This window comes from Chlorocebus sabaeus, chromosome 10 (assembly GCF_047675955.1).
Source record: "Chlorocebus sabaeus isolate Y175 chromosome 10, mChlSab1.0.hap1, whole genome shotgun sequence".
Classification (NCBI taxonomy): Eukaryota; Metazoa; Chordata; class Mammalia; order Primates; family Cercopithecidae; genus Chlorocebus; species Chlorocebus sabaeus.
The window spans coordinates 95,076,970-95,101,124 of NC_132913.1; the positions used below are offsets into that span (position 1 = coordinate 95,076,970).

General features: G+C 36.6%; 2 protein-coding genes across 9 annotated transcripts in view; one reads left to right on the forward strand and one right to left on the reverse strand.

Moving 5' to 3' along the window:
- CREB1 (cAMP responsive element binding protein 1) overlaps positions 1–24,155 on the forward strand; it is a 78,425-nt gene that overhangs the window by 44,817 nt on the left and 9,453 nt on the right. For 4 of the 5 annotated variants that reach the window (XR_491188.3, XR_005241454.2, XM_007966025.3 and 1 more), the window contains 2 exons: positions 1,301–1,483; positions 3,539–3,689. Coding sequence is in view for 3 of the 5 variants with exons in the window: in XM_007966025.3 (XP_007964216.1) it covers positions 1,301–1,483; positions 3,539–3,689 (334 nt within the window). In the remaining 2 variants the exon portion in view is untranslated. Of the gene's footprint in view, positions 1–1,300; positions 1,484–2,673; positions 3,179–3,538; positions 3,690–24,155 lie in introns of those variants that run through there. The other variant, XM_073019986.1, reaches the window with a different exon arrangement.
- METTL21A (methyltransferase 21A, HSPA lysine) overlaps positions 1–24,155 on the reverse strand; it is a 61,099-nt gene that overhangs the window by 6,123 nt on the left and 30,821 nt on the right. For 2 of the 4 annotated variants that reach the window (XM_038001660.2, XM_038001661.2), the window contains exon 4: positions 6,721–9,152. In XM_038001660.2, coding sequence (XP_037857588.1) covers positions 9,139–9,152 — 14 coding nt within the window. In that variant the 3' untranslated portion in view covers positions 6,721–9,138. Of the gene's footprint in view, positions 1–6,720; positions 9,153–23,452; positions 23,554–24,155 lie in introns of those variants that run through there. The other 2 variants (XM_073019987.1, XM_073019988.1) reach the window with 2 other exon arrangements.

The window sequence follows — 24,155 nt, forward strand, 5'->3', positions numbered from 1 at the left end:
AATCTTAGAATAGTTCTTACTCATTTTTCTCCCTGCCTAAGAGAAGTAAAACTTCTGGGATTCGCTAAACTAGATCCAGTGTATATGCCAGCGTCTTAATTTTCACAAGTATCATTTTGCTAAACTTATCACACTGTAGGCATTAACTCTTCTTATTTCTTGATTAGGCAATAGATAATCAATTTCCCATGTACAGGTGACTCAGGATGTTATTTCCCATAGCTGGTGGATAACTGATCCCAAACTAATTCCCTTCTAATGGACATGCTTAATCAGACATGTTGACTTTCCTGCATTGTTTACTTTTTTCTTAGTTAAAATCAGTTGTGCACTTTTATATGTGATATTGTGATTTTCTGTCCTTCTCGTTCTGAAAAGCTTGACCCCCTACAGGGTGAATTGTCTAGAGAGGATATTGCCACCTATCTAAATCCTTCTTCCAAATAAACAATCTAATTTTTAAATTAAATTTTTCTATGTACTGTAGCATAAAGTTGATTTAGTTTTTCATAAAGTGAAATATCTACTAGTATGAGCAAAAGTTGACTGATTTATTGTTTAACAAATGAATGGCAGGTGTGGCTAATTAGGGCGTAAATAACGGGTTCCATATGAAAATGCTTGGATATGTATTAAATAATTTAGAAATTGACAGTAAAAGATTTTTTTTTTCTAAGTGATGACCTTGAGCTCTGATTTTAAAATACCATGAGAGACTGTTGATAATTAAGTTCCATAGGATATTTCAGTTGTTTCATTCAGTAGATTAGATACCATTAATGAATTTCTACAAGAGTTAGGGAATAGAATGCACTGATGAACTGCTTTATTAGTTATATGTTAAAACAACCATTTATTGGGTGCCTATTTCATGGCTGCCACTGTGCTAAGTGTATGAAAGTAGATAAGAAAATTCCTACTCTCCAGAAATTTATTTATTAGTGGGACAAGTGTTAATACATTATGTAGTTAATGCTGAAATAAAAGAAAGGATCACAGAGTGGAACCTCTTCAGAACCAGATAACTTCAGAAGGAATTTAACATTTTTCCATTTAAAAAATTGTTAACAGGCATTATTATTATAAATTAGAATGCAGTTCATAGAGTGCATTTCTATTGTAGAAATTGAATATGGGTTTCCTGAGCAGCAAGTTACTTGAATATATCAGACACTTCTTGGTGATGTTATTTGCTGTAATTTCTCCTAGACTATTTTACAAATTATTCTACATTGGATTTAGTGTTTTAAAAGTCTTATATGGTATTAAACTTGTAACAATAAAATCCATTGGATTTTAGTTGCCATTACCCAGGGAGGAGCAATACAACTGGCTAACAATGGTACCGATGGGGTACAGGGCCTGCAAACATTAACCATGACCAATGCAGCCGCCACTCAGCCGGGTACTACCATTCTACAGTATGCACAGACCACTGATGGACAGCAGATCTTAGTGCCCAGCAACCAAGTTGTTGTTCAAGGTAAGGGACTTCAGAATTCACAGGTGTGGTAAATTCTTCAAAATACTAAAATTTTATAAACTCACAGAAAAAGTAAGTATCATATTACAAAGCTCCATTCAAATGTAGTTAACATTTCTTCAATATAGATAGTATTTTCCATGAACTCTTCCATTATTCCAATTGGACCAAAATGTCATGGCATAAAAACAACTATTTTCAGTTTTTAAAATATTGCATCTACCTTTAACATCTTTACCATTTGGGGTAGAAGAAACAGGACAGGTTAGAAGGAAAGACCAGGAAATCAGGAGTTAGAAAAGATGGATTCTATATCTAACTGCATGAATCTGCTATGAGGCCTTGAGTAAAAGCTCCTCTGGGCCTCAGAAAAGTGTTTTTTTTTTTTTTTTTTTTTTTTATTGTTTTTGTTTTGTTTTGTTTTCATGTGTAAAATAAGAGTTGCACTAAATCTCTGAAAACAGTCTTTAGAAGTTCAGGATTCTGTTTCTCTGCTTTTTATTCAAAAGAAATTTAAATCTTCTGAGATCATCAGTTTTTATTATTATTTTTTTTTTTCCTAGAGACATGGTCTCACTGTGTTGCCCAGGCTAGTCTTGAACTCCGGGCCTCAAGTAATCCTCCTTTCTCGGGCTCCCAAAGTGTTGGGATGCCTCTGCACTTGACCCAGTTTTTATTTCAAATGAAAACATTATATTCCACAAAATCTTATACTATCTTATGCTGTTCTTTAGAGAAAAAGTAGTTGTTAAATTCTTGACAAATTATAGAAGTTGCTTTTTTGTTTTTTGGGGTTTTTCTTGTTTTTTTTTTTAGTTTAATTGTTTTTTTCTGTCTATTTCAGGAATCTTTATGGATATCAGTTAACCATTTTTCTTTGGATTCGTTTGAATATTTCAGGAATATAGTTAATGCCAGGTTAGAAATTTGCTGATTGAGGAAATAATAATAAATCTGTTTCTGAAAATATTTTTATAAATGATAATGTATTTTGCCTGTGTTAGGTAATGACAGTTGTATCCTTTCACCATGGATAATTGAATAATCCTGAAACACCAACTAGAGAGAGTCATAACTTATTTAAAGAGCCCTAATGTTTACAGAATATATTCTGTTATTAAGCAAGTATTTGAAAAAGATACTATTTTGCTTATTGATGAGAGTAAAACACCTTTTCACTTTACATGCAGGTACTCAAAAATTGTAAAGCAGGATGTCAGTGAATTTGAATTCTGAACGTCAGTTTGAAGATGGTAACATGTTTAGTATATAAATCTTTTCCACTCAAAGCATACTTTTTAATTGATATTAATAATTAATATTAATAATTTAATAAAGACCTTCAAATTTTTTAAGTAACATTAGGTTCCTTAGGAGAGCATATTATTACACTGTTTTTAGAAGCAGTTTGACAAATAGTGATTGTGTTTGTTTTTACAAATGGTGAATCAGAAAAATAAAACTTCAGTTTATTTAGCCATTATCATTTACATTAAAACAATATGTTTTCAAATGATATAATTGGCATCAGGTGATACACTTTTTCATACTTTCAGTTTTGTTTTAATTCAAAATCTATAATAGTTGACCATAATGCTTTATCTTCTTTTTCATTTTGCTATTTTATGAAAAATCATGGTCGTTTTTATGTCGTGGCAAGAGTCTACTTGAAATTTTTTAATATGAATTTACCAATATCAAAGGAAGACATTGAGGACTATACTCTATCTAGGAAGATCATCCAAGCTGTGCCCCACTTACCTTTTAGACTTAAGGTTGGTAAGCATGTTAACAACAGAATAGAACTGCATTCAAATGAAAAATAAAATATAAGATCCAGCAGACATAGGTTACTGTAATAAATACATTACATTGGGAATTATTTCTTAGTAGTGGCGCAAAGAGTGCTGATTCTTTCAACACTTTAGCCAGAATCATCTTTTCTTTTTTGTTTCCCTTTTAGTCCAGAATACATGCTTAGATTGATGTTTGATACACATAATTGAATCAAGTTGCAGTGTTTCTGTCTTACACCATAATCACTGTTTCTTTCAGCTGCCTCTGGAGATGTACAAACATACCAGATTCGCACAGCACCCACTAGCACTATTGCCCCTGGAGTTGTTATGGCATCCTCCCCAGCACTTCCTACACAGCCTGCTGAAGAAGCAGCACGAAAGAGAGAGGTTCGTCTAATGAAGAACAGGTACGTATACTGCATTTACTTAGATTGTTGTGGGTTAAGTGTGTCTTCACATTCTACTGGATGTGTATCTTTACATCTACTGGTAATAGGATCTTTGCATTGGATTTTTTTTTCCAGCAGAATTAATGGATCTTGCTAAACTTTCTTTATTTAATGAGCTGCATTTATAAGATAGCTATAGGATTTTGGGTCAATCTTTGATCATGGAGTAGTTTTCTTTCATGCAGTTTCCCCACAGGAGATTTAATGCACAACCTTCCTATGTTTGCACTCCAACCAGCTTGCCAGGTTATTTCAGAATGGTTTCTTTTCATATATAGTATTGTTCAAGAAGATCAAGAGTTTCACATATGTATATTAACTGTGTGTTAAATTTTATCTATATTAAATTTACTTGATACAAAGTAAATGTATGGTGGCCAGTTCATGTTTTAATGAATAATATCTTTACTCAAAATAATAACATTTTAACACCTAAAGATTCTTCAAAAATATATTCTAAGAATACCACATTACGGAAAAAAATCTTAAAATACAGTCTTCAAAAACTACTACCTTCAAAATCTATGAAATGTTGGTAAAGCAGTTCTCAGAAAGTAACTTCATTGCTATAAATGATTTTGCCATCAAAAACAATAAAAACAAGTTACTAAATATTAGTTTAGAACTTTCATATAGAAGTGACCGAGACAAACAGAAGAAAATGAAAATAAGGTATGTAAAGTTTTAAAAAGTTTGAAATTGATGAAAGTATTTCACTGTTCATCCCAGGATACTTCAAACACTGATAAAGTGAAAGAAGTAGGGCTTCCAAGTCCTAGCCCTGTCCCTCCATTTTGGGAGACGGTATTAACCTTCTATACCTCAGATTTGCAAAATGGGATTCCAGCACACACCCAAAGTATTGTTTTAAGAGTCAAGTAAGATAATTCCTTTGAAAGCACTTTGTAACTGTAGTGCTCTGTTGAAATGGGTGTGTGTGTGTGTGTGTCTGTGTGCAATTTCACTTACAGCTCAGATCAGCTTTTTTGTTCCTAAAATATTCTTAGCTGTCACAATGTTAGTAAATTATATCTGAACTCAGAGAAAAATCTGTCTGGCAGAGATTTTTCTCTGATATTAGAAAAAGAGTTAGAAACAAGCCAAGTGACTTTTTTTTTTTTTTTTCCTCCTCCTGAGACAGTCTTGCTCTCGCCCAGGCTGGAGTACAGTGGCACAATCCCAGCTCACTACAACCTCTGCCTCCTGGGTTCAAGCAATTCTCCTACCTCAGCCTCCCGAATAGCTAGGATTACAGGCGCCCACCACCACGCCTGGCTAATTTTTGTATTAGTAGAGACATGATTTCACTATTTTGGCCAGGCTGCTCTTGAACTCTTGACCTCATGAATCCACCCTTCTCAGCCTTCCAAAGTGCTGGGATTACAGGCATAAGCCATGGTGCCCAGCCCTCAAGTGACTTTTATTTGTGTTCCATCCGTCTGTGATTTTGAGTATTTAGGTTTTACTAAACAGAAGCATAAAGGCTGCATTCATAATTTAAATATATTTTAAAATATAAATTAAAATCTGTAAATAAAAATTAAAATCTTTTCAGTTTTTAAAAATGTTTATAAGGAAACTCTTTGTTGTTGTTGTTGTTGTTTTGAGACAGAGTCTCGCTCTGCCACCCAGGCTGGAGTACAGTGGCCGGATCTCAGCTCACTGCAAGCTCCGCCTCCCGGGTTTACGCCATTCCACTGCCTCAGCCTCCCGAGTAGCTGGGACTACAGGCGCCCGCCACCTCACCCGGCTAGTTTTTTGTATTTTTAGTAGAGACGGGGTTTCACCGTGTTAGCCCGGATGGTCTCGATCTCCTGACCTCGTGATCCGCCCGTCTCGGCCTCCCAAAGTGCTGGGATTACAGGCTTGAGCCACCGCGCCCGGCCGGTTATAAGGAAACTCTTAACTTAAAATTAGAAGCAAGTCTGATTAAGAAGTCTCAAGCAGCCGGGCGCGGTGGCTCAAGCCTGTAATCCCAGCACTTTGGGAGGCCGAGACGGGCGGATAACGAGGTTAGGAGATCGAGACCATCCTGGCTAACACGGTGAAACCCCGTCTCTACTAAAAATACAAAAAACTAGCCGGGCGAGGTGGCGGGCGCCTGTAGTCCCAGCTACTCCGGAGGCTGAGGCAGGAGAATGGCGTAAACCTGGGAGGCGGAGCTTGCAGTGAGCTGAGATCGGGCCACTGCAGTCCAGCCCGGGCTACAGAGCAAGACTCCGTCTCAAAAAAAAAAAAAAAAAAAAAAAAAAAAGTCTCAAGCAAAGGCTGAGTAGTAATATTTAAGATAACACTACTTACTAAAGAAAACAGTTCTAAGCAAACATAGGAGCAAAATCAGAAAATAAATCCTTTTGATTATAAAACACAACAGAAGGACTTCTGTTTATGTCTATGTAGTTTGGCTCTGTGGAACAAAATGTTTCCCCCCGTTGGCCGGGTGCAATGGCTCACGCCTGTAATCCCAGCACTTTGGGAGGCCGAAGCGGGCGGATCACAAGATCAGGAGATCAAGACCATCCTAGCTAACATGGTGAAACCCCATCTCTACTAAATACAAAAAAATTAGCCGGGCGTGGTGGCAGGCGCCTGTAGTCCCAGCTACTCGGGAGGCTGAGGCAGGAGAATGGCGTGAACCCAGGAGGCGGAGCTTACAGTGAGCCGAGATCACGCGCCTGCACTCCAGCCTGGGCAACACAGCAAGACTCCATCTCAAAAAAAAAAAAATGTTTCACTGCGTTGACTGGCAGACCAAATTTCCTTTTTCTTCTACTTATTTTTCTTTGAGATTTATGACCACTGCCACCAACAAGTTAGGAACAGGCCACACGTAACTACAGTTGCTACCAGCCTTTGCTTGCCTGAGACTTACCATGGACTCTTTCATAACATTACTTTGCTTAGATGTAGTTACCCTACTCTTGAAAAAGGAAACTTCCTGTTGATTCTGCTATAGTTCTTTTCCCCTTTCCTTACCAGATTACTGCTGCTTCTACTTTTTCAGCCTCCATTCACTGGAATCTGGCTTCTGTGACTAGCATACCCCTCATATGTCTATAAAATGGTACAAATTCCCTCCCACTTGGCAAATCTAGTATTTTCTTTCATTTAATTTTAACTCTATGGAGTATGACACTTTCGACTTCTCATTACTCTAAACTCTTCCTTGGCTGGCTTCACCTGGTTTTCTGACTACTTTTCAAATTTTTCCTTTGAACCTTCATCCATATCCATGTATTTCAGGCATTACTTTATATGCTGATACCTCATAATTCTATATATTCTGGCTTTGACCTTTCTGCCGAGTGCTATTTATTAAGCCCCAGTATATATTATTTTATTAATTCTACCTACAGTGAGGTAGAAGCTTATCCCCACTTTAGAGGAGGAGAAGGTAAATATCAGAGAAAAATCAAATATATTGCCAAAGGTCACACATTTTATGAGATTAGTAGAACTGAAATTTGAACCCATATCTGGCACCAAAGGCTGTAAACATGCTACTTGACTGATTCCAGTATGCAGCCATCTTCTGCTGTGCCTCTCAAACCAGAGCACATGGCAGTATGCTAGGGATGTGTATGTAGCCTTAGGAGGTGAATGTGGAGTGCTTTCCTTGAATGTTCATTTTGCTAAAATATTTGAGAGAAATAAACCTTATTTTTAAGGTAAAATAAGAGATTTAAAAGAAATTTATACCAGCAGTGGTTTTGCTGCACCACCAGAATCTCCATATTTGGTTTCCTCTTCTAGTGTGACTATTTCAGTGGAAAAGTTTAGAGAAGCACACTCTTCCTAAGCATGCTCACTAGGATGAATGCCCATTATGCACATCAAACACAGCCTATCTTAAACTAAACTTTGATAGGAAAAGATTGTAATCCAAAAAATTCGTCACTATCCAAATTGGCATTTATTTCAAGATGAAGATAAGTGGTAAACATTCTGAAAGAAAGTGTAGACAGCTGTTCTATTAATTTGTGTTGCTACAGTAATAACCACGAATCTCAGTGTCTTAAAATTTCTTCCTTACATGTGTTACATTTTGGCAGCTGCAGGTCAGTTGTTGTGACTCTCCTTCATATGCCCATCTGAGTCTAGGATCCTGGGCTAGAGCAGCACCTCTTTGAGAAAAGGGCAATGCTTTTGAAAACATTTGCTTGATTGTGGTGAACATTACATCTACTTGTGCTCTGTCAGCCACAGCACAGGCAAGGACAAGCCCGAAGTCAGTGTAGTGGAAATGAACTCTTCCTACAGGAATGGGGAGTGAAAAATTGTGAAAGTAATGCAGTCTGTGACCTTTGCCTTTATGTAACTTTACAGGGGGATTTTAAAAGCAGATTCCCTAAAGGCAGAAGTAACAAAGGAAAAAGTTAAATGAATGTGATCGTATGAAACTATAAACCCCCTATTTAGCAAAGTAAAAGAAAAGTAGCAAACATTTTAACAAATAATGTCAGAAAACTAATGAGTTGAGGGATATAAATAGGCAGATTCTTAGAAAATGGATAGGGTAAAAAATTTGAAAAATTCTAAAAAAATTAAAGTATATTTGATACGAATTAAAATATATCCATTCAACTATATACATCTAGCCATTAACAGTAAATAAAGATGTATTTTTATTAAGATGGGAAGATGTTCTCGGACAACAGCAGGTTACCAAAGAGTATGTACATTACTATCAGTTTTTTTTTTTTTATTATTACACAAGTAAAACATGTTCATTATAAGTAAATTAAGAAACATTACCTAAAAATTTAATTACTTCTAATTTCACCATCTAAAATGTTAACATTCTAAAGTCAGTTTTTTTACTCAAACCAGTACAAAGAAAGGTAAATATACATTTTTAATGTATTTTTAAGTAATTTTAAACTTACAAAGGAGTTGTAAAAATAGTACTACAGAGTTCGATACCCTTCATCCAGCTTCCTCTAATCTTAGTATATTACATAACCAGGGTACATTTATCAAAAATAAAAGTACATTGGTATAATACCATTAACTGAATCGTACATTTTATTTCCCCAGTTTTTTTACTTATATAATCCAATTCGGGTACCATATTGCATTTAATTATAGTCTCCTTCAGTCTGAAAGTTTCTGTTTCCTTGTCTTTGATGGCCTTGTCACTTTTGAAGAGCAGTGATCTGTTTTCTTATAGAATATCCCTCAATTTGCATTTGTCCAGTGTTTTCTTATGGATAGATTGAGATAATAATAGGTTTTGGGGAGAAATTCCACAGAGGTATAGTGTACCCTTCTCATAACATCACATCAGGGAGCACATACATAACTGGCGATGTTAACTTTGATCATTTGGTTAAAGTGCTGTCCAGGTGTCTCCGCTGTTGAGCTACGATTTTTCTCTTTGTCCAGCCCATAACCAAGGGGAGGAGAATTAAATTCCACCTCCTAGAAGGGAGAATATGAAACAATTTGTGGTCATATGTTAAAACCACCACAGTAATTAGGTGTATTTTAGAAGAAATACTTGGGAGGCTATGCAGATACATTCTTTTCTCTTTAAAGTTTTGCCCACCAATTTTAGAATTCATCAGTAAATCTTGTCTACAGTAATTATTTCTATTTGCTATTCTGATGGGAATTTTCTATATCCCCATCCCTTCTATATTTAACAGCTTAACAACTGAATTCTATAAACAAGATTTGTTTCTTCTCCACATTATTTTATCAATACAGACATGTATTTTGGGAGTTATAATCAAGTACTATTGTTATTTATTATTTGTTCATATTGTTCTAGCTTTGGCCACTGGCATCTTTTATAAGTGTCTTCTGTGTCCTTTTGACATGTCCCATTTTTTTTCTTTTTAAGCACATCTTTACTTTCTGAGACTGCAAGATTGTCCAAGTTCTCATCTTGTGTTTTCCCTTCCCTAGCCTTGGAATGAGCTGTTTTTCCAATGATCCATAGTTCCTTTATTAGAAAATGGTGGCCAATATGGTGAAACCCTGTCTCTACTAAAAATAGAAAATTTAGCTGGGGTGGTGGTGCATGCCTGTAATCCCAGTTACTCGGGAGGCTGAGGCAGGAGAATTGTGTGAACCTGGGAGGTGGAGGTTGCAGTGAGCTGAGATGGCGCCACTACACTCCAGCCTGAGTGAAAGAGCGAGACTCTGTCTCAAAAAAAAAAATACATACATATATATACACACCTTCATATACGCACACATTCTTATTTCTCTATCTTTATATATAGTTGGCTTTGTTTTCCATAGTCCATATCTGTGGATTCAACCACCCATAGATTTAAAACATTGAAGAAAAAAAGTAATAATATAGCAATTTTTTAAATAATACAAATAAAAAAGTAATTTAGTATAACAGTTATTTACATAGTATTTACATTGTATTAAATATAAATAATCTAGAGATGATTTTAAGTATATAGGGGGATGCATATAGATTATATGCAAATATAATGCCATTTTATATAAGGGACTTGAGCATCTGTGGATTTTGATATTCATGAGAGTTCCTGGGACCAATCCCCCACAGATACTGAGGGACAACTATATACTTAAAATAAATATGAATATGCAGTAACATATCTGATTCTAAGCTTTAACCACATGGCTCACTGTAGACTTCTCTTTGCCTATTTGTAACTTCTTTCTCTGACAGAAACTTGGCTTATATGTTTGTTTAAATCTACTATACATACAGAAAACTTGTAAGAAGTGATATGTACCCTTGTGAGAAACAAGTTTACCAGTTACAGTGCAGTATTTCTATACACTTCTTTTTGTTTTTGGCCTAATAATATTTAGCAAAAGTGCTGTTTTCTAAAGTTACTTCACTCCTCCTTTTTTCTCTACCCCTTTCAATGAGGTTATAGCATATGATTATAGTACAGTTAGATTTGTCACCATCTTCAGTTCTGGGATTTTCTGACATCCCTAAGCTTTTATCCTTAAATTTGCATGTACATAAGTTCACTCTTTGTGCTGTATAGTTTTATGGGTTTTAATAGATGAGGTGTCATGTATCTGTCACCACAATGCCATAAGGAACAATTACACTAGTTAACTAACAGTTATATAATACTAAGTATTCTCTTATATCCCTTTGAAGTCAGCTTCTCCCACACCCTGAAAACTACTGAAGTGTTTTCTACCCTTACAGTTTTGCCTATTCCATAATCTCTTATAAATGGAATCTTAAATTATAATTTGTAGCCTTTTAGATCTGGTTCCTTCATCTAGCAAAATGCATTCAAGATTTATTGATTTTGTTGCATGAATCAGTAGTTGGGACTTATCCCAGATAATTCTATTTTATAGATGTACTGTGCTTTGTTTATTCACCTTGAATTTCATCCCAGTTAATTCCAGTTTTAGAGAAATAAAGTTACTATCAACACATAAAGGTTTTTATATGAACTATCCATTAACATGAGTAAATAGGAGTAGGCTGGTTGCGTGGAATGTAACTAACTGTATATTTAACCTTTTAAATAAACTGTCCAGTTGTTTTCCAAAATGGCTGTACCATTTTGTATTCCCACCAGGAATGTATGAGAGTTCAGTTGCTTTATATCCTTTGTATCCTTGCTTTGTAAAACTTGACATTGTCAGGTTTATTATTTGTCCCCCAGCTCTAGAAGTTGTATAATGGATATCTTGTGGTTTAACTTGCACTTCACTAGTGACTTTTTTTTTTTTTTGAGATGGAGTCTCCCTCTGTCACCCAGACTGGAATGCAGTGGCAGGATCTCAGCTCACTGCAACCTCTGCCTCCTGGGTTCAAGACATTCTCGTGCCTCAGCCTCCCTGAGTAGCCAGTGTTACAGGCACCTGCCACCATGTCCGACTTATTTTTTGTATTTTTAGTAGAGATGGGGTTTTGCCATGTTGACCAGGCTGGTTTTGAACTTCTGACCTCAGGTGATCCACCCACCTCGACCTCCCAAAGTGCTGGAATTACAGGTGTGAGCCACCATGCCCAGCCTTCACCTAGTGACTTTTATGTGATTTGCCATCTATATGTTTTCTTTGATGAAATGTCTTCTTAGATCTTTTAGTCATTTCTATTGTTTGTTTTCTTTTGTTTTCAGTGACCTTTTTTCCAAATCCTTTGTCAGAGCAAGTACATTCTTTCAGTCTATAGCTTTTTCTTTAATTTTCTTAACATTATCTTTTGCAGAGCAAAAGGTTGCCATTTTGATGAGGCCCATTTTATCAGTTTTGTCCTTTTGTACATCATGGTTGTGGTATTGTATTTATGAATTTTCTGCCTGGATAGGCTCAGCCCACTTACACATGTCTAAGAGCCTATGGACAGGCCCATTGGTGCCCACATGCATCATCTGGGGTGCCTGAGGATTGGTTGGTCCTGCCCACCAGCACCCATTGTCTGGAGTCATGAGGACCAGCTCGCTCTCGCTATCACGTGTGCCACCCAGAGGACTGCAGGCAGGCCTGCCCGACCTGCTGCCACTGTCAAGACCTTTGTGTCCACATACCAGCCAACCTGGCATCCCCATCCTCAGCAAAGCTTTATCACAGCCTCCACTGACAACCGAAGCCTAAGCCACTGAAGAAATCATAGATGCCCTGAGAGAATCATAGATACCACCATTGATGACAGTAAAAGAAATCATACAGAGACAACACATCTGAACCCACCTAGAATCAAATCCAGAGCACCCTACCCAGCTAACAGTATAGCTACATCTACAGTAAAAGTATTTCTCTACCAAAGCCAGTCCATAAAATTGGATAAAGCAGCAGTTGCACAGATATCAAGATAAGGGCACGAGAAACATAAAATACTAAGGAAACATGATACTTCCAAAGGAACACAATAATTTTCCACTAACAGATCTCAAAGAGCAGGTAATCAATAAAATGCCTGAAAAGGAATTGAAAATAATGATCTTAAGAAAACTCAGCAAGAAACAACAGAACACAGATAGACAATACAAATTAATCAGGAGAACAATTCATGATCTGAATGAGAAATTAAAGAGGTAAATATTTTAAGAAAAAACATTCTGGAACTGAATAATTTAATAAAAAACAGTCAAGGACTTCAACTATAGACTAGATCAAGCAGAAGAATTTCCGAACTTTAAGACAGGTCTTTTAAAATAACCCAGTCAAACACACACTAAAAAGGATGAAGAAAACCTACATAGGACATCATAAAGCAAACAAATAATTCAATTTTGTGAGTGCCACAAGGAGAAAAGATAGGAAAAGGCATCAAAAACCTATTTAACAAAATAATCACTGAAGACCTCCCATGTCTTGAGAGAGAAATATATATCCAGATACAGGAAGCTCATATGTACTAAAACAGTTTATCCAAAAAGGCCTTTCTAAGACACATTATTTTCAAACTCAAAAGTCAAAGACAAAGAAAAAAGAATTCTAAAAACAGCAAGAGGAAAATACCAAATCACATGAGGGAATCAGATTAAAGACCGATTTCTCAGCAGAAATTTTACATTTCTGAGTGGTATAATAATATTGAAAGTGTTAAAAGGGGGAAATAAATACGGCCTGCCAAGAATACTATACCCAGCAAAGCTGTCCTTCAGAAATGAAAGAAAAATAAAGTCATTCCCAATCAGAAAGTGAGGAAATTCATCACCACTACACCAGTCCTACAAGAAATGTATAAGAGGATCCTACATCTTGAAGTGACAGGATGATACCTGCTGTATCATTAAAACATACAAATTATAAATCTCACTGGTAAAGTAAACATGCAATTGGAAAAAAAATAAGGAACCGAATGTTAGCACTACAGAATACCAAATTATAAAGATAAAAAAGGAAGAAAAGAACAAAGAATATACAAAATAATCAGCGAACAAAAATGACAGGAATAAGCCTTCACATATCAATAACAGTTTTGAATGTAAATTTTAAATTCCCCAATTAAGAGATATAAACTAAGTTAGATTTTAAAGTCAACCTGTGTATTTCCTCCAAAAAACTCATATCACCTGTAAAGACATATGTAGCCTGAATATAAAAGGATGGGGGTAAAAACTCCACACAAGTGGAAACCAAAAGTATGCAGGAGTAGCTATACTTACATCAGAGAAAATAGGCTTTAAGTTGAAAACCATAAAAAGAGAGCAAGAAGGTCATTATATGATAGAGGGATCAATTCAGCTGGAGGATGTAAAATGATAAATATATAACACCCAATGCCAGAGCATGAGATATATAAAGCGAACATTAGAGCTGAAGGAAGAGATAGGCCCCAATATAATAATAGCTGGGGACTTCAAAACTCCACTTCCAGCATTTGACAGATCATCTAGACAGAAAATCAATGAACATCAGACTTAAGATGATCTGTAGACCAACTGAACCTAACAGTTTCAGAGCATTTCATCCAAAAGCTGCAGATTCCGTTCTTCTCGTCAGCACATAGAACTTTCTCCAGGATAGACCATATATCCACAAAGCGAGTCTCAACAAAGTTTTAAAACTCAAAATTACATAACGTATCTTTCCAGACCACAATGGAATTAAACAGTAATAAGAGGAACTTCAGAAACTGTACAAATAAATGGAAATTCAGCATGCTCCTGAATGACTACTGGGTCAGTGAAAAAATTAAGAGGGAAATAAATTTATTGAAATAAATGAAAATGGAAACACAACATATAAAAATCTATGGGATACAGCAAAAGCAGTGCTGAGAGGGAATTTTGTACCAATAAATTCGTATATCAGGAACGTGTAGCAAGATTTCAAATAAAAAACCTAACAATACACCTCAAGGAACTAGAAAAGAAGAAGCCAAACCCAAAATTAGTAGAAAGAAAGAAATAGTAAAAATCCGAGAACTAAATGAAATAAAGTCTAAAAGAATCAATACAGGGCTGGGCATGGTGGCGCACACCTGTAATCTCAGCACTTTGGGAGGCCAAGGTATGTGGATTCTTGAGCTCAGGATTTCGAGACCTGCCCGGGCAACATGGCAAAACCTCATTTCTACAAAAAAATACAAAAATTAGCATGGTGTGGTGCAAGCCTGTAGACCCAGCTTCTCAGGAGGCTGAGGTGGGAAGATCGCTTGAGCCAGGAAACTGAGACAGCAGTAAGCCATGATTGTGCCACTGTGCTGTAGCCTGGTCAACAGAGTGAGAACCTGTCTTAAAAAAAAAAAAAGAAAAGAAAAGTTGGTTTTTGAAGAGATAAACAAAATTGATAAGCCAAGAAAAAATGAGGGACAGGATCCAAATAAATGAAATTAAAAACTAAAAGGAGACACTACAGCTAATACCACAGAAGTATAGGGGATCATTAGGGACTATTATGAGCAATGATACGCCAACAAATTGAAAAACCTAGAGGAAATGGATAAATTTCTTGACATATATAACCTATCAAAATTGAATCAAGAAATGGAAAACCTGAACAGACCAATAATGTGTAATGATATTGAATCAGTAATAGTCTACCAATAAAGAAAAGCCCAGGACCAGATGGCTTTACTGCCTAATTCTACCAAACTTATAAAGAAGAACTAATACCAATTCTCCTTAAACTATTCCAAAAAATTAAAGATGAGAGAATTTTTCCTAATTAATTCTCTAAGGCCATCATTGCTTTAATACCAAAACCAGACAAGGACACAACAAAAGAAAACTACAAACCACTGTACTTGTTGAACATAGATACAGAAATTCTCAACAAAACACTAGCAAACCTAATCTGACAACATATCAGAAAGATAATACACCATGATCATATGGGATTTATCCCAGGGATGCAAGTATGATTGTTGGACCATATTTGCATATGCTCATGGTGTGTTATTGCATGATATATCACATCAGCAGCATGAAGGACAAAAGCCATATGATCACATCTGTAGACACAGGAAAAGCGTTTGATAAAATTCATCCTTTCTGGATAAAAATAATCAGCAAATTAGGCATAAGAAGGAACATACCTCAACACAGTTAAAGGCCATGTGTGATAAACCCACAGCTAACATCATATTGAATGGAGAAAAGCTGAAAGGCTTTCCTCTGAGAACTGGAATGAGAGAAAGATGCCCACTTCTACCATTCTTATTCAATATAGTGCTGGATGTCCTAGTCAAAGCAGTTAATCAAGAGAAATAAAGGGCATCCCAACTGGAAAAGGAGGAATCAAATTGCCCTTGTTTGCAGATGAAATGATCTTATATATGGAAAAAACTAAAGACTCCACCAAAAAACTATTAGAACTGATGAACAAATTCAGTAAAGTTGCAGAATACAAAATCAGCGTACAAAAGTCAGTAGCAATTCTTTTTTTGTTTTTTGAGATGGAGTCTCACTCTGTCGCCCAGGCTGGAGTGCAGTGGTGTGATCTCAGCTCACTGCAAGCTCCACCTCCCAGGTTCATGCCATTCTCCTGCCTCAGCCTCCCAAGTTGCTGGGACTACAGGCGCCCACCACCACGCCTGGCTGATTTTTTGTATTTTTAGTAGAGACGGGGTTTCACTGTGTTAGCCAGGATGGTCCCAATCTCCTGACCTCGTGATCCGCCCGCCTCGGCCTCCCAAAGTGCTGGGATTACAGGCGTGAGCCACCATGCCTGGCCAAAAGTCAGTAGCAGTTCTATACATCAATAATGTACTGGCTGAAAAAGAAATGAAGAAAGCAATTCCATTTACAATAGCCAAAAAATAAATAAATAACCAAGTAGGTGAAAGATCTCTACACTGAAAACTGCAAAACACTGATTAAAGAAATCAAGGAAGACAAATGGAAAGACATTCCACACTCATGGATTGGGAGAATTACTATTGTTAAAATGACTATACCACCCAAAACAATCTACAGATTCAGTGCAATCCATATCAAAATAAAATGATATTTGTAACAGAAATAGAAAAAAGAATCCTAAAATTCTTACGGAACCAAAAAGAGCCCAAATAGCCAAAGCATTCCTGAACTAAAAGAACAACATGGGAGGCATCACACTACCTGACTTCAAAATATGCTACAGAGCTGTAGTAACCAAAACATAGTATTGATACAAAAACAGACACATAGACCAGTGGAACAGAATAAAGAACCCAGAATAAATCTACTTATTTACAGCAAATGCCAAGAACGTACATTGGGGAAAGGACACGCTCTTCAATCAGTGGTATTGGGGAACCTGGATATCTGTGTGCAGAAAATGAAACTAAATACCTGCCTATCACCATACCCAAAAATCCACTCCAAGTGGATTAAATACTTAAACATAAGACCCCAAACTCTAAAGACTACTAGAAGAAAACATGGGGGAAATGTTTCCTGATATTATACTGGGCAAAAACTTCATGGTTAAGACTCCAAAAGCACAAGCAACAAAAAGAAAAATAGTTAAGTGGAAATACTAAATTAAAAGCTTCTGAACAGGAAATGAAACAGAGTGAAGAGACAACCTGCAGAATGGGAGGAATATTTACAAACTGTTCATCTGACACGGGACTGATAAACAGGATATACAAGGAACTCAACCTAACAGGGAAAAAAAAATCCTATTAAAAAGTGGGCAAAAGGTCTAAATAGACATTTCTCAAAAGAAGACATACAAATAGCCAAGAAATATATTTGAAAAGCTCAACATTACTAATTGTCAGATTAAAACCACAATGAAGTATCATTAGTTAGAATGATTATTATCAAAAAGATAAAAAGTAACAAACATTGATGAGGATGCAGAAAAAGGTGAACTCTTTCTAACTCTTTGTGTTAGAATTTTCTCAACGTTGGTCAGAATGTACATTAATGCAGCCATTATGGAAAATAGTGTGGAGGTTTCACAAAAAAACTAAAAGAACCACCGTATGATCCAGCAATCCTACTACTGGGTATTTATTCTAAAGAAAGTAAATCAGTATTGCATCACTTCACGGTAGCTAAGATAGGGAATCAACCTAAATATCCATCAACATTATCAATGGATAAAGAAAAGTGCAGTATATATACACAGTGGCATACTATTGAGCCACTAAAAAGAATGAAAATTCATTATTTGTGGCCATATGGATGAACTTGGGGGACATTATGGGTTATGCAGAATAACTCACATGGAAAGATAAATACCACATTTTCTCACTCATGTGGGAGCTAAAAATTTTTTGAGCTCATTGAAGTAGATAGTAAAATTGTGGGTATTAGAGCCTGGGAAGGGAAGGTGAGATAGGAAGCATGGGGAGAGATTGGTTAATGGATACAAACTTACATCTAGGTTGATAGAATGAGTTCTGGTGTTCTGTAGCACCATAGGGTGAATATGGTTAAATACAACTTGTGTATTTTCACAAAGCTAGAAGTGAGGATTCTGAATGTTCACAACCCAACAAAATAAGTTTGAGGTGATGGATATGCTAAGTTACCATAATTTGATCATTATATACCGTATACACATACCAGAATATCACTGTATCTCATAAATATGTACAATTATTTTATGTCAACCAGAAAGGGAAAAAAGAATTCTTTGCCTAAATCAATATCACACAGACTTCGTTTTCCTCTAAGAGTGTTATGTTTTATGTTAAGAGTTTTATATTTAGATCTGTAATTCCCTCCTGAGTTTACTTTTGTATAAGGTATGAGGATGTGTCAAGATCCATTTTTTTAATATAGGAACATCCATTTGTCCAGATCATTTGTTTAAAAGACTATTCTTTCTCTATTGAATTGCCCTTGCTTTTTTTTTCAAAAATTAATTGACCATATTTTTGTGGGTCTGTTTCTGGGATATCTTTCCATTGATCTTTGTGTCTGTCCTTTAGCCAATACCATGTTGCCTTGAGTTGTGTACTTTTATAGTAAGTCTTGAATTTGATAGTGTGAGTCCTCCAACTTTGTTCTTAAAATTGTTTTGACTGTTCTGGTTCCTTTGCATTTTAATATATTTATAATATGCTTGTTGATGTCTACGGAAAGCATGCTAGAATTTTGGTTAGGACTGTGTTGTGTCTATAGATCAAATTGTGAAGAAGTCACATCTTAACAATATTTAGTTTTTGATTCCATGAACACAATATAATCTTAATTTATCTTTCAGCATATAGATACTGTACATATCTTACTGGATTTATACCCAAGTATAAATTGTTTTCTGTTTTTTTTGGGGGGTGGGGGCGGGGACATGTGCTATTTGAAATGGTATATTCAATTGTTCATTGCTGGTATATGGAAATAAAATTGGCTTCTATATATTTAACTTTTATCCTATGACCATTCTAAATTTACTTATTAGTTCTAGGAGCTTTGTGGGGGGGGGGGGGTCGATTCTTTGGGATTCTCTACACAAATAATCATGTCACCTACAAATATGGACAGTTTTAATTATTTCTTTCTAATCTGCATGCCTTTTAATTTTTTTTCCTTATTGCAGTGTCTAGGACTTGTGCTGTGATGTTGAATAGGAGTGGTGAGAGAGGACATCTTTGCCCTATTCTTGATCTTAGGGGGTATATTAGTTTTCTATTGCTGCATGTCACAAACTACCACAAACTTAGTGGCTTAAACAACACAAATTTATTGTCTTCCAGTTCTGTAAGATCAGAGGCCTTCATTGGGTCTCACTGGGCTAAAATGAAGGTGTCAGCAGGACTGCATTCCTTCCTGGAGGTTCTAAGTGAAAATGTGTTTCTTTGCCCTTTCTAGCTTCTAGAGGCCACCCACATTTTTGCCTCATGGTCCCCTTTCTCCATCTTCAACATAGTGTATCTCTGTCCTTCTGTAGTCACGTTTTCTTCTGCTTTCCTCTTCTACTTTTAAGAATGCTTGTGGTTTAACTGGGCCCACCCAGGTAACCCAGGATAATTTTCCTATTTTAAGATGAGCTAATTAACAATCTTAATTCCATCTGCAACCTAATTCCCCTTTGCCATGTAAGGTAACATACTCACAGACTGCAGAGATTAGTACATGGACACCTTTGGGGGACCTTAAATAATGTAATAGCTGTAGGGACTCTGTAAAAGCTCTTTATTACGTTTTAAAAAACTCTTTGATTTTTAGTTTCTGAAAGTTTTCATCATAAATTGTTGTTTAATCTTGTCAAATGCTTTTCCAGAATCTACTGAGGTGATTATGTCGTTTCTCTTACTTAGTTATTAGAGTGAATTACATTCATACTCCAATTTTGAGATATGCACGCATTCCTGGGATGAACCCCCAAATTGGTCATGAAGTATCATTTATACATTGCTGAATTCAATTTGCTAATATTTTGTTGAGGATTTTTACATCTACGTTTATGGCTAATATGGGACTTTAGTTTCTTTGTCATGAGTTTGTTATTAGGGTAATGCTGACCTTATAAATGAGGTGGAAGTCTTCCCTTCCCTTGTGTTTTTCTGGAAGAGATTGTAATATTTGTATTATTTAAGCCTTAATATGGTTGGTAGAATTTGCCAGTGAACCCACATAGGCCTGGAGTTTTCTATTTTGAGAAGTTTTGTTTTTTTTTAATAGATAATGGGATCATTCAGACTATTTCTTCTTCAGTGAGTTTTGGAAGTTTGTGTTTTTAAGACATTGGTCCATTTCTTGGAAGTTATCAAATTCATGACCATACAGTTGTTTGTAGTGTTAATTATTCTTTTACTGTGTGGGATGTCAGTAGGGATGTCCCGCCCTTCATTCCTAACATTGACAATTTTTGTCTCCTCTCTCTCTCTCTCTATTCGCCACCCCCACCCCAGCCACCTTCCTTTCCTTTTAGTTAGTCTGGCTAAAGGTTTATCAATTTTGTTGATTGTTTTTAAGCAACCAAAATTCTTAGTTTCATTAGTTTTCTCCTTAGAATTGTATTGATTTGTACTCTAATCTTTATTATTTTCTCTTGCTTTGGTTTTTTTAATTGTTCTCTTTCTAGTTTCATTTTCCATTAACTGTAAATTTTTTCCTGTTAATATATACCTTTGTCTTATTTCAGTTTCTAAGAAAACATCTGCAGGTATCTAGTTTCTTAAGACAATAGTTGGATCAGTTTGGCAAATCTTTTGTAAAGGGCCAGAGAGTAAATATTTCAGGCTTTGCAGACCCAGTGATCTGTCACAACTACTCAACTCTGCCGTTGTAATACCAAAGCAGCGATGGATAATACAAAAACAAATGAGCATGGCTGTGTTCCAGTAAAACTTTATTTACAAAAACAAGCAGGGAAGCAAAGTTTGGCAATTCTTGATATAAATAATTGATTTAAGCCCTTTTTTTCTAACATAAGTATGGGCTGTAAATTTCCATTTTAGCATTGGCTTAGCTGTGTCCCACAAATTTTGGGTTGTCATATTTTTATTTGCATTCAGTTTAAAATTGTTTTATTTCCTTTGAGACTTCTTTTTTGACCTATAGACTTAGAAATGTTTAATATTCAATTTCCAAATAATCAAGGATCTTCCCAGGTGTTTTATGGCCCAAGAATATACTTTGTGTTATTTTTATTCTCTTAAATTATCAAGTATCATATCAGTGTCAAATAGGTGTAGTTGATTATGTCATTCAGGTGTACTATATCATTTTTAATTTTCTACTTATTCTGTCATCTCTGAGACTCTACTTAGTCTGTCATCACTGAGAGGAGAGTGTATTAAGGTATTCAGCTCTTTGTTCATTTCTCCTTTCAGTTCTATTAGCTTTGGCCTCATACATGAGAATTAGGTCTCCCATTTAGAATTATGTCTTCTTAGAGGATAGACCTCTTTATTATTATATAATGTCTTTCTTTATCCCTGACAATACCTTCTTCAGAAGGCTGTTTTGTCTGATATTAATAAAACTACCCCAGTTTCCTTTGGGTTGTTGGGTTTGTTGGTTGGTTGGTTGGTTGGTTGGTTGGTTGGTTGGTGGGTTGGTTGGTTGGTTGGTTTGTTTGTTTGTTTGTTTGTTTGTTTGTTTGTTTGTTGAGACAGAATCTTGCTCCGTTGCCCAGGCTGGAGTGCAATGGCAATGGCACAATCTTGGCTCACTGCAACCTCCACCTCCCTGGTTCAAGTGATTCTCATGCCTCAGCTTCCCAAATAGCTGAGATTACAGGTGTGCGCCACCACACCCAGCTAATTTTTGTATTTTTAATAGAGACAGGGTTTTGCCATGTTTGCCAGGCTGGTCTCTAAACTCCTGACCTCAAGTTATTCGCCCACTTCAGCCTCCCAAAGTGCTGGGATTATAGGCGTGAACCACCATTGCCAGCCTCCTTTGGATTAGTATTTGCATAATATATCCTTCACCATCCTTTTTCTTCTGTGTTTATACTTGAAGTGGGATTCTTGTAGGTGGCATATACTTAGGTCTTGCCTTTTTACCGAGCTACATGTCTTTTAAATGGTTTAGATCAGGGTTTGGCAAACTATGGCACAAGTAGAAATTTTTAATTTTACATTTATATATTTAATTTTCAATTGTTTTCATTTCCTTATATAAATCCATGTTTTAATCTATTATATATTTCTGCCGCAAAAACTCTTTTTTACATTTCTTAGAAAACAGATCTCCTGGCAATGAATTCCCTCTAGTTTTGTTTGAGAAAGTTTATTTCATCATCATATTTGAAAGATATTTTTGCTGGGTATAGAATTCTGGGTTTATCTTTTTTTTTATTTGAAGTGACGAACTTTAAAGATGTCACTTCAGGCCGAGGTGGGCGGATCACAAGGTGTGAAGTTCGAGACCATCCTGGCCAACATGGTGAAACCCCGTCTCTACTAAAAATACAAAAAATGAGCTGGCGTGGTGGCACATGCCTGTAGTCCCAGCCACTCGGGAGGCTGAGGCAGGAAAACTGCTTGAACCTGGGAGGCAGAGGTTGCAGTGAGCCCAGATCACACCACTGCACTCTAGCCTGGCAACAGAGCGAGACTCCATCTCAAGAAAAAAAATATGTCACTTCATTTTCTTATGATTTAAATGGTTTCTGACAAGAAATCTGTGTGTACATAATGTTCCTTTTCTCCCTGCCTCTGATTTTCAGCATTTCAAATATAATATGCCTAGGGATTTTTCCCTCCCTTCCCTCCTTCCTCCCCCATCCCCACCATATTTATCTTACTTATTGTTCTTCTGTCTGTGGCTTGGTGTCTGTCATTAATTTTAGAAAATTGTCGGCCGGGTGTGGTGGCTCACACCTGCAATCCCAGCACTTTGGGAGGCCAAGGCAGGCAAATCGTGAGGTAAGGAGATGGAGAACATCCTGGCCAACATGGTGAAACCCCATCTCTACTAAAACACAAAAAATTAGCCAGATGTCGTGGCGTGTGCCTGTAATCCCAGCTACGCGGGAGGCTGAGGCAAGGGAATTGTTTGAACCTGGGAGGCAGAGGTTGCAGTGAGTTGAGATGGGGCCACTGCACTCCAGCCTGGCGACAGAGCAAGACTTTATCTCAAAAAACAAAAAAACTCAGATATATTTTCTTCAAATATTTTTCCGTCCTGTCCTCCCTCTTCCTCTGAGATTACAGTTATAAATATGTTAAGATGTTGGAGACTGTCACACAGCTTTTTGTTGTTCTGTTTTCAAGCTCACTGATTCTTTCCTCAGTTGTGTCAGTTTTACTTACGAGTACATCAGACATATTATTTGTCTCCATTTCCATTTGATTCCTTTTCATAATTTCCATGCCACTACTGAAATAACCCATCTGATCTCACATGTTATCCACCGTTCCTACTAAAGCCTTTAGCATATTAGTCATACTTTAGCATATCAGTCGTACTTACTTAAAATTTGTATCAAGGCCAGGTGCGGTGGCTCAGGCCTGTAATCCCAGCACTTTGGGAGGCTGAGGCAGGAGGATAGCTTGAGTCCAGGAATTCAAGACCTGTTTGGAAAACATAGCAAGACACTGTCTCTACAAAAAATAATAAAATAAATTAGCTGGGCATGGTGGTGCCTGCCTGTGGTCCCAGCTACTTGGGAGGTTGAGATGGGAAGATCACTTGAGCCTGGGAGGTCAAGGCTGCAGTGAGCCCTCATTGTGCTACTGCACTCCAACCTGGGCAGCAGAGCAAGACCCCATCTCAAAAATGAAAAATAGAAGCAAATGCGACTTTTTTCTGAATCGATAGGCTACATGAGGATGAAGACATCAATGGAATTGCAGTATACTACCATTTTAAGTTACCTAAAAATAATAATAGCTAACACATCTTCAACATTCTAGGCATTATATTGTGTGCTTTACATATATTAACTCATTTGATCCTCACAAACTTTTTGTTTTGTGTTTTTTTTGGAAACGGAAACTATCACCCAGGGTGGAGTGCAGTGGTGCTATCTTGGCTCACTGCAACCTCTGCCTCCTGGGTTTAAGCAGTTTTCCTGCCTTAGCTTCCCAAGTAGCTGGGATTACGAGCACCTGCCACCATCCCCAGCTAGTTTTTGTATTTTTAGTAGAGATGGGGTTTTGCCATGTTGGCCAGG